Below are 10,817 nucleotides of genomic sequence, written 5' to 3'. Positions count from 1 at the left end.
AAATGAGCACTATTCATCTGTGATGACTTCTGCAAGCCAGCTACAAAATGCAATCATATGATATGTTCATATGATTGCATTTTGTATCATATTCAGTACGCAGTAGTCTGTGGGCCAGTCCAAAGCACAAGGTAGGCAGATGCTCTGTTTTAAAGATGAAGGAGGGAATACAAGAATCTTGAAAGACAAAAACAAAGCGATTCTTTACCAGACCTAAAATGCTGGCTGGATACTTGGGTGCATACTTTTTTGTGTTTTGAGACACATAATGATCTTGTGTGGATACAAATATTAACCAATAATTTGTGATTTCCTGTTGCATTGAAAATGTCAAAATTGGCCATCTGGGATGGCTACAGTCCAGAGGTAGGCTACAGTATGCCATATATAAGAATCTAGACCCATAACATCTATCACTGGGTTAGTGCTTTCCAGTCTGCTCGGCCCTTTGTTTGAGAAGATGCCTGAGAGTATTGTGTGGCCTTGAGTTCTCATATCTGGATAATTAGTTCTCTCAGGAGTAATATGTTTCCATGTTAACTACCTCTCTCTCTTTCTCACACTAACACACACACACACACACACACACACACACACAAACACACCTCACACAGAGAGAGAGAGAGAGAGAGAGAGAGAGAGAGAGAGAGAGAGAGAGAGAGAGAAAGTAGGCTAAAGTGGAATAAATCGAGGGCTGAGAACCAAGGGGCGTAAGTGACATTTTGGTCAAAACTGAGTTATATATATCACCTGAAAGCTCTTGATGAGCTCTTTCTAGCTGACATTATAGAAGTAAAATATTTATAAATATAAAGTTATTGAACAAAAACCAAAGGTCTTTAACTATGAACATATAGGAGCAGTTAGATTTGTTTTGGCTCTCCTGTAAAGTTGGTGAAATGTCAAATACAAAGTAGCAAACAAAAACCCAATGAAAAAGAAATACAGGCAATAGTTTTACTTTCACTCGTACTGTGGTTTCCAAAACTCTTCCTGTGGTTTCAATCAAACTTTCTGCACTTGCACAACTTCATTGGCCAATAGGCCTAGCCTATATTTTAATTTATTTCACAGTTCACGGTCCATTGAATACCTATAATTTGACTATCTTAAAAACCCTAAAAATACATGTATATCTTGATGTATACTTAGATTTTGTGTAGACACACATACAGGGAGAGGAGAGAGAGAGAGAGAGAGAGAGAGAGAGAGAGAGAGAGAGAGAGAGAGAGAGAGAGAGAGAGAGACCTGCCACAGTTTTGTGAAACTTTCAAAATTGTCCCCTTCAAATTCCAATTATGTTGGCATGCAACTACTAGCCTACTTTTTTTTTTTTTTTTTTTACAAAAAAAAACAGGTAAGCCGGTTAGGCCTAGATATACCAAATATATAGGCTATAGCCTATTATTTGTCAAGAGGTACCATAGAAGCCAAGGCAATAGCCTAGGCCTAGGCTATCATCTAGGCAATATTGCAGTTTTATTGAGATAAAACACACCTCATGATTGATTAATAATATCATCAAGAACGAAACTCCAGAGATGGTTTTCTGAGTGACTTACCCTACTTAATAAAAACATTTGATCACACACAAAAAAAGAACGAAACTCATAGGTCTAACCTACAGAAGATGATCGGTGCGTTGTGGATTTCCCCACATACTGGCGACGCCCGTTATACCGAATTTCCCCGCTCTTCGAATCAATATGATGAGGATATTTAAAAACGTCGCGTCACGTCCGTCTGCCCACTGCTACTCCAAGATAACGGGGGCTGGTATCGCGAATCAGAGGGGTGTTCCAAGTTCAGAGACAGAGTGGTAACTGTTACGCATGCCTTCGGTGAATATCGGCTAACGAAAGACCGCTTTCACAGATAAGGTTGAAAGAACTTCAGAATTGTATTCTACGAAAACAGAATCGGACGAACATCTGAAGATTCTCGAAGACAACACCCTTTAACTTGAAGTTGATCTTTCAGATGCAGTGGCTTTGGCGACAGTCCCTAGAATAACGGGCACCGGGACGTGAGAGAGACATGGTGAGTTCATACACAATTTCATTTTGACGAAATGAAGTCCTGAAATGTGTTCATCCGCTTTCACATTGTCGACCGACTAGTCTATATAATAGCCAATAAACATGTGTTGAATTGGATCTGTGGGACATGCGCAACTCGGCTGCCGATATTAAGGCTACACGAACTTAAAAATGCTGTGTCCGGTTAGGTGACAGGGACGCTCATCTCTAAAGCCATTTTTAAACTATTTGTTGTTGTTAGAGAAGTGGCTCACCCTAGCTAGTTATTTATGAATGTGTTGAAGTCTGACAGTTGTCACAATATCCAAATGGGAGATCAAACAGTCTTTACCCTGTCCCTAAGATATAAGCCTATAATATGAATGTGTCCAAACATCTCTCATAGCACCAACTAGGCTATAACGCACAAAGTCACTGATGGAAAGTTTAAATAGGTCTCAAGGAAATGCCAGCAGGTATGCTTCTCTTTCAGAGAGAAGTGGGGAGAAAGGAAGGAAGGAAATTTGAACGAAAAGAGGAACCTTTCCTGTCTGAGATTTTTAGATCTTTCAAAACAAACCAATTATGAACTAGGTCATTTATAAGATATAGCCACAGTTTAGTTCCCGTGTTTAGATGGAGACAGGCGTTCTTTCAATGATTTGACATACAACTAATTCAAGAATTTCACATTTACAGTGCAAGAGGAAGTGCTTAGTGTAACAGTAGATTATTGATTAATGTGATGATTATTGGAGTTGACTTGCAACAGCTGACTGACAGCATGAAGCCTTCAGTTAGAATGCAACACATGATCTACAAAGGGTGTATACACACACATATTTAGGTACATTTCGAACGGTAGTCATTCGTCATCGGTCTTATCACAGCGGTGTTTCCTTATATTGTGCTCAGGGGTCTGCTGTTGTATGCTTGCCTCAATTAATGGATACACAAAAAACAGATATGCTGATATAATTACTTCTTTGGCCAGGCCTCTCTCCTTCCTGTCAGTGAGTAATCTCTCAGCACCATAGCCTTGACACTTGAAGGCCCACTTCCCATCCTTGAACTGGAAGGTGAAAGCTCGCTGAGATTGCAAATAGGGATATTTGTCTCTCGCCTTGTCTAGACGGGGGTATGATTTGTGATGAGCATTGTCCAGTATACAGTCAGAGGTCAGTCACCCAGTTTCTGGGCACCCACCCATGGGTCATACAAAGGGCCTGTTGTTTTTCGTCTGGTTTTGTTGGTGGACTCTTGTTTTGTCTCTCTTGTTTTCGCTGCCCCTGCCCAAGGAGCAGGCCCGGCAGTGTTCCAGATGAAGTTGGTCCAAGGTGACATTGAACAATCAACGTTCACCTCTCCCCCTATCCCCCTCCCTTATGTTTGTTTCAACACAAATATGTTTTGTTGGTGGTGGTGCCAACATTGCCATTAGGTTTCCACCACACTGCAGTGTTATGTGAACAAACTTCTCACAAAGCTGTACCTCCACTGTGCTTGACTAAAGAGTAGCTATTGAACTGCAGCGATACAGATACATATGAATACAACTATGACCAATGTAAATGTTATATGAACATACAGTATAATAGGATTGCATTTTGTAGCTGGCTTGCATAAGTCATCACAGATGAATCAAGCAAAAGACAATGCACAGTTTTACAGCTTTTCATACTGACAGTGGGACCGGATCGCGTGTTGGTTCATTTGTGATGGGGTCAGTTCCTCAGTGTCATCCAGGCTTGAAAAAGTGACCACTGGCATGGAATGTGTTTCCTGAGGGTCAGCCCAAAATGACTGAAAGAGGGGGTGAGTGTACCCTGTGCTTCCTCACGTCCCAGCCTTCCTCATGTGTGTGTGTGTGTGTGTGTGTGTGTGTGTGTGCCCCCCAGGAGAATGGGAAGAGCCGCCTGCAGCAGGCCCAGGATAATGTGGACGAGGTGAAGGTCATTATGATGGATAACCTCAACAAGGCCGAGGAGCGCACAGGCAAGCTGGGGGAACTGGAGAACCGAGCAGACGTGCTGCTTGAGCAGGTGAGAGCCTCATGTGTGCGTGTTTGTGTTCCATGTATGTTCCATCACAGAATTGTGTCAGCTCTACATATACACTATAGGATGAACATGCCACTGAAATATACATAATATACAATATTTGATAACTGTACTAATATTTTATAACCTCTGTCATATAATGCCTGCCACATGCCAGATAAGTGGTTGTGATTGGTTCCTGGGTTTTTTGCTCATCCGGAAAACCGGCTTCAATGGGAAGGTCTCCAGACGGACTTATTTAGAGTAAATTCAGTAGGTTTGTCTGGGTTCACTTAGTACTTACAGTCCTTTCCCCACCTATATAGTGTCACCCTATACACTACCAAATAAAAAAACAATACCATATTGTTTTTTGTTGTTGATTTACATTGTTTCAATGTGTAACCTATGTACACTTTTTGTGGAATACTGTTTTTTCACTCAATTGAATTTATCGGTAACTTACAGCTACTCAAATGTTCCATGGCCCAAAACGTCTTACGGACCAGCCAGGAAATGTCATATTGGAGTCTATAAATACACCATAGGTGTGGCTAGGGGGGAAAAGAATGTACAATTTACATCCTGATTGTAGTTTACAGGGATATTTTTGGAAAGCTATTTCCTTTTGTTGAGGAGATGAATGAAGCAAACCTCCCTCGGCCTGTGTCTGAGTTTATGAACAGGACATGCCACATGGCACCAGGCCACCCCGGGGTCAGGCGGCCAGGTCGACTCGTTCCCACATCACCGTGCTGTTACATCACACTGGTCCATAAGTCCCACAGGACTCGCCGTCTTAGTAGGTCACTGGGATAAACAAAATCGAAAGGGCAGTACCAGCAACACTATAGGAAGCCCCCTGGGTTTACACCTAAAAGACAAATGGAAACTCCTGCAGTGCAGACAGTCCTGCAGTCTATTCTATGAGTTCTCCTATAGTTACATATCTTAACTAAGAGGGTAAAATACGTTATCAGTGCAGATTGGAGATCATGGTCCAAACGATATATGTATATATATCTCTTAACTATTGTTTTGGTAAGATGACTATGGAGATTATACATGTAAAATTAGCAACTCACTTTACAACCAGCAACAACAGCACAGTTATCACTAACGAAGCTACTTTGTTAGTAGAATTGCTCTTAAAAGCTTAAAAATGTTATACCATGTTGTAAGTCGCTTTGGTTAAAAAGCGTCAGCCAAATGTAATGTAATGTGAAGCTACTTCGGTTGTAAACTGATGTATTTGGGGATATATTTGATGATATATTTTGGTGTATAACTACATTGTGGAAGAATGACAAATGTAAGCTACTTATCTCTCCTTCACATATGGTGGTTACCAACACAATTATTTACTTACTGACTGAACTCTGTATGTTTTGTTCACAGAGCAGGGGGTTTGCCAAGACTGCAGGGAAGGTGAAGAGGAAGAAACAGTGGGAGAACAACAAATTGAAAATCCTGATATTTGGCATTGTATCAGGCGTCATTGTGGTCATTATCCTGGTGGCAATTCTGACCAGCACTGACTTCAACAGTGCCACAACAGGAAGTGACGGACCTGAAGAAAACACCACTCCATCAGCGGACTCGCAGGGAAATTAGAGGACAATGGGATGTTTAGGAAGACAGGAAGATTTATCAGGGATTCCCTCCAGAGGAAAAGGAATTGATTAGGGGGTACAGTCAAGCCTGTGTAGTCAACAAGAGTTGGTGGCGATTGCAAAGATTGCTTTTGTAAGATTGGAACAGAAGGGTCTGAAGCATAACTTCCTATGAGTTTAAAGCAGTATTATTTGTAATAGAAATATCATGTTGTCACTTCGAGGTGTTTGCCTAGACAAATGTTGAAAAGGTACCGGGATCTGCTGCTTCCTTAGCCATGTTTCTGTGGTAAAGTCTGTTGCAGTGTACAGGCTTTTTAGAGGTTTACATGTGGGGTTTGATACCGTTCATCTGGTAAACATTTATTCAAGTGAGTTTACAGTTTTTCATGACACAGTATTATCAATAGCCACTGCTAGTACAAGACATTTCGAATATTGTATGCCGTGCCTCCATAGCAGTACATTTCAGTTTAATTTATACCTGTGTGCTAATGCAGTTAAGAAAACTACTGAAAAATGGATATCTTTTAGTAATGAAGGGTAGGTTTTTGCCGTATCTGCTGTAGTTCTCACAATAAAACATGTTTGCTCAGCCTGTGGGGCTTGTATAGTTATACTCATTTGTATTATAAGTGCCTCTCATTTGGAAGAAGAAACATGGTTTGGTGTTTAGTAAGATTTGATCAGACTATAGTTATAACCTTGGGAAAATAGACACCTCTGCTGCTGTCAAAACATTTCAGCTGTGTTAATCTTTGTATATGTATAATTCCTCTGACTGTTAATGTAATTCTATTGTGCCTTTTGTCAATGCCTTCAACATAAATGCCAGTTTTCACTTCCATTCCAGTTTTCATGTTGTGAGTTTATGTCTCTTGTAATGTGCATTATTTTCAACCGTTACATTTCAATGGTACCTTGTTATATCAATCCTATTCACACAGTACACAATTTCAATAATGAAACATTTAAAATTATTTACTGATGGATAATATCTTTTTTGTAAGTACATACAGTATGCATCTCATACATGAACATCCCCTATAAAAATGGTACCCATTTTCTTGTTTTGTTATTACAGAAGGGCTTTCTTTCATATTGCTACAAATTGCTACATAACACAACATTATGGCAACATTCTGGTATTAGATTTCTGGTCTGGCTCTGCTGCATGATCTGCTGCCGAGAGTGGGTTGGTTCAGAAAGAGGGCGCCACCTGGTGGTATGTAAAGTAGCCTACTCACTCTCATACTAACTATGCGCACGTTTGTATGTCGTCTTGTGAATGATTGGTTCACCTTACTCTGACGTAGGTCAGTGTTGATGGTGCCTAAGTTTTGATTCTGTTATGATGATGACAGTGCACTGATAGCGCGCTCAGCGTTTGATACAGTTTAACATTGGAACGATAGACCGCAAGAGTTCATCCCAGGTAACTTTCTGACAATTATTAAGTAGGCAATGTTATACATGTGATGTCACAAGTTGGCAAACATCATAAAATAGATGTCAAACTTTCAGCTGTTTCTCAACAGGCTGGTATTAGCTAGCTAGCTGTTTTAGCCATAGCTAACTTGCTAGCTAAATATCTAGACTTGGCTACTCTTAGCGAGTAAGATCAAGTGTATTTTTTGTCTCATTAGGGCAGATAACAATTGGCCAGTGTTAAGAGCTACACGCACAATCGACTCTGAATGCCTTTATACCAACAACCACTAGCCTAGCAAGTGAAATGCTACTTTGTGGTAGTAAAGATGGTACTTTGGGGTTAACTGTAACCATTTTCTGAGGCTGTTGAAAACGCACCAAATCACACAATGTGGTCGTTTTGGGTGTCGTGGGTTGTAATAAAGGTTGTCGACGATCAAACTGACTACTTTTTTCATTCGTTTTAAGAGTTTAAAAGAAGAATTTCTAGTTGTCTTGCCAATCGCGCTCATAGTAGCCTATCCGCTGACGTCGGGTCCCGTAGCAACACAGTAGGCTACAGTATGAGGTTGCTGAGCCTGTCTTGTTGGCGGTGGCCTGTTGGAGGGATTGTAAGAAAAGTTGTAATTGTCAAATCGACTCGTTCTTTTTTATTTCTTCATCTGAAGAGGAGGAGAAGAAGAAGGATTGGCAGCGATTGCGGCCGGGGCAAAAGTATAGTGTGGAGAAACCAGGTCCGCAGAGGTACGGCTCGCCAGCACCTGGGCTACCTTGTTGAGTTTATTATGTGGTGTCAAAACCGCAAGGATGTTTTTCCCCACAGTATTTTGGCAGCAGCTGCCGCCAAATTCGCCAAATTCTACCCTCCTGCTTGAATCAGACCGTCATCCGCACACAAGGATGTTTTTGACAGTAGGCTAGCCTATGTTGGCAGCAATTGCTAAATTCTATCCTCCTGCTTACCCAAGCTAGAAGAAAACCAAAAACTCTCCTCTTAAACTCTTCAAATTAATTTGAAAAGTAGTCAATTTGATTGTTGACGACCTTTATTACACGCTACGACACCCAAAACGACCAAATTGTGTGATTTGATGCACGTTTTAAACGGCCTCAAAAATGGTTACAGTTAACCCCAAAGTACCGTAAAGATATTAGCTCGCCGGCTGGACGACGTTAAGTTTCAGTGTTCACGGAGTGTGACAATGGGCTCTACTACTCCAACCTCGGTGGAGTTTGCGTTAAGTAATTTTGTGGTGGTATTCATTTACTGATGCTGTGTAACTTACTTAAGTTTCTTCTTTAGGAGGCAGGTGACGCGCTCATGTGTTCATTTAAGCCGATGCACCAAAAATGACTTCCTATTTCGACGAACATGACTGTGAACCAACCATTCCCGAGGAGCAGTATCGTCAGAATGCTCTACTTGAATTAGCCAGGTAAGGTTGGTTGTATGTTAGGCCTACAGCTGCTTCAATTTACTCTGACTGATTAATGTTACACTGTGTGTTATGATGGGTTTTCTCAATAATAAAAGACTCCAACACAAGACTTGCTCTGAACTCTCATCCCGGTGTTCACCATAAAACAGTCCGGGTACAACACATACATGTACATTGTAAACTAGGGTCGTAATTTTTGTTATGCCCTGGGCAGATCCCTGATGCAGGGTCTGGATATTGACTCAGGGACGTTTGACATTGACACATCTGACTGGGAACAGCGTCTCCCTCCCGCTGCCTCCAAAACTGTCGTGCAAAGCCTGCCCGTTGTGATCATCAGCCCTGAGCAAGCAGGTGTGTTGCACAACCCCCCACCCACCATTTGTAAAGTGACACCTCACCTGATATGTCCCACATTCTATGCTGATTTTAACCACCCGCCTGTCCGTTGGTTTCTTCTTCAAACATACAGACAAAGGACTGAAGTGTCCCGTGTGTCTATTGGAGTTCGAAGAGCAGGAGTCGGCGCGGGAGATGCCCTGTAAACACCTGTTCCATTCGGGCTGTATCCTGCCGTGGCTTGGCAAGGTGAGCAGCATCAGTTTCACATTACAGTGATGGGCACCTTGAAATGTCAGACTGTTCTGTTTAAATGCTGTTCTGTAGTTTAAGAGTCTTCTATACAAGTTCATAGAGATTCTGATATTGTGTGCCAGAAATGCATCTGTAAAATGATGTATTTGAAATAGGCCAAGATTTTATTAGAGCTAAAGTTTGTATTTAATATCACAGAATCTGACTGGTCCTATTTGACCAGTATTTTGTAACTGTAGTATTCTTTCCTCCTCTCATACTGTAATGTTATATCTATAGACCAACTCATGCCCCCTGTGTCGCTTCGAGTTGCCCACTGACAACCCTGACTATGAGGAGTTCAAGAAAGATAAGGTGAGCACTACAGTGAGGCACAGTATCCACACAGGGACGTTTCTTCACTGAAGCATGTTTCACTTCTAACACCTGATGGCATTTGCTTGTTTTTCCTCTCGCTTTTGCAGGAGAGGAGAAGACAACGGGAACACAGACTAGAGGATTTACACGGGGCCATGTACACATAGCTCCAGCCGACAGGAGAGACTCTTTTGCACATCCACTGCAGCATTCACCTAAGACAGTAAACATTTTACTATAACAATCAGGACAAGAAGAACCCGGGAACATTCTTTTTAAATTTGCTGTATGTAAATATAAATGATCATTAATGTTTTTATGCCGATGTATGACAGATTTAATATGTGATGCAGATTTCATGTCCATGTGATAACAATTAAAAGTAAGAATGGCTGCTGACGCATACATTTGCCATCTTCAGTCTGTTAAGCTCCAACAAAGTATTGAAGGAGGATACCCTATATCAGGGCTATTCAACTTCAGTACCAGGAGGGCCGAATGGAAAAATCACTGGGTTTTCAGGGGCCGCATAAAATAAGACGCCGCAAAATAATTGTATCCAACAATATTTGATAAAAGCAGAGTAAAATTCAGTGAAATTCAATTGAATTTTATACACTGGCATAGAAACTAAGAACATAGCCTATTATCCATATCCATAAAAAATATCTTCTCAGACAGGTGATAGGCTGCCACACAAACTATACAAGTATTTGAAAACACCCAGGCTAACCATAGTATTTCATACCTGATGTCTGATATTTGCCATATCATGCATCAGTGGGAAAAATTGCAGTGTTGATTTAACTAGCCTACTTCAAGATAATTAGGCTCATAAGTGTTTCAAACACACACAGTAGCCTACAGCGCCAATCTCTCAAATATACTTAGCATTGAATTTAAAGAAAAAGTAATGCCAGCTCTGCCTCTTTTTATCTATTTCACGATTTCTTACCGCCAAAGATTCTAAACTTCGAGCCTGCGCAAATCACAAACAATAACATTCCCACGAGTGGAGTGAAGATGGCTCTGTCTAAAGAAACGTCTAACTGACAACGAGAATCTTTCATTTTACCCTCTGCAACAAGTACGAGACTTTCATGTTTATTGTGCAACGAATCCATCGCTGTAAAGAAGGAATATAAAGTCAAGAGGCAATTCTTTACAAACCACAGCTCCTTCACTAACTTTCCCGAGGGCTCGGAGGAACGGAGACCGGGTATGATTGTAACATGTTTGATTTGCGCACGCTCGAGGTTTAAAATCTTTGGCGGTAAGAAATCGTGATTTAATCAACATTTAATGATAACATTTAAAACTAGTTAC

The 10,817-nt window shown here is 41.0% G+C and overlaps 2 protein-coding genes across 3 annotated transcripts; both read left to right on the top strand.

The window, feature by feature from the left end:
* The first annotated feature begins 1,755 nt into the window (after positions 1–1,755).
* On the top strand, positions 1,756–6,517 carry vamp5 (vesicle-associated membrane protein 5). 2 transcript variants are annotated; one of them, XM_062543146.1, is made up of 4 exons: positions 1,757–1,880; positions 1,981–2,040; positions 3,917–4,060; positions 5,456–6,517. In XM_062543146.1, the coding sequence occupies exons 2-4, from the start codon at positions 2,038–2,040 to the stop codon at positions 5,669–5,671; spliced, it is 363 nt and encodes a 120-aa protein (XP_062399130.1). In that variant the 5' UTR covers positions 1,757–1,880; positions 1,981–2,037; the 3' UTR covers positions 5,672–6,517. The 2 variants fall into 2 exon arrangements, with proteins under 2 accessions (XP_062399129.1, XP_062399130.1); XM_062543145.1 differs by having other exon boundaries at positions 1,756–2,040.
* Positions 6,518–6,986: 469 nt separating this feature from the next.
* rnf181 (ring finger protein 181) lies at positions 6,987–9,896 on the top strand. The gene is made up of 6 exons (XM_062544033.1): positions 6,987–7,105; positions 8,405–8,537; positions 8,755–8,894; positions 9,013–9,128; positions 9,414–9,488; positions 9,599–9,896. Exons 2-6 carry the CDS (start codon positions 8,452–8,454, stop codon positions 9,656–9,658), a joined length of 477 nt encoding a protein of 158 aa, XP_062400017.1. The 5' UTR covers positions 6,987–7,105; positions 8,405–8,451; the 3' UTR covers positions 9,659–9,896.
* The last annotated feature ends 921 nt before the right edge of the window (positions 9,897–10,817 follow it).

Source organism: Sardina pilchardus, chromosome 8 (assembly GCF_963854185.1).
Source record: "Sardina pilchardus chromosome 8, fSarPil1.1, whole genome shotgun sequence".
NCBI classification, from domain to species: Eukaryota; Metazoa; Chordata; class Actinopteri; order Clupeiformes; family Clupeidae; genus Sardina; species Sardina pilchardus.
Note: the sequence above shows the minus strand (reverse complement) of the source record. Positions and strands in the feature narration are given on the sequence as shown.

Coding starts and splice junctions, on each gene's coding strand:
- vamp5 (XM_062543145.1), top strand. Junction 4,061..5,455: donor CAGACGTGCTGCTTGAGCAG/GTGAGAGCCTCA, acceptor TTTTGTTCACAG/AGCAGGGGGTTTGCCAAGAC.
- rnf181 (XM_062544033.1), top strand. CDS start 8,452: ATGACTTCCTATTTCGACGAACATGACTGTGAACCAACCATTCCCGAG. Junction 8,538..8,754: donor GCTCTACTTGAATTAGCCAG/GTAAGGTTGGTT, acceptor TGCCCTGGGCAG/ATCCCTGATGCAGGGTCTGG. Junction 8,895..9,012: donor CATCAGCCCTGAGCAAGCAG/GTGTGTTGCACA, acceptor TCAAACATACAG/ACAAAGGACTGAAGTGTCCC.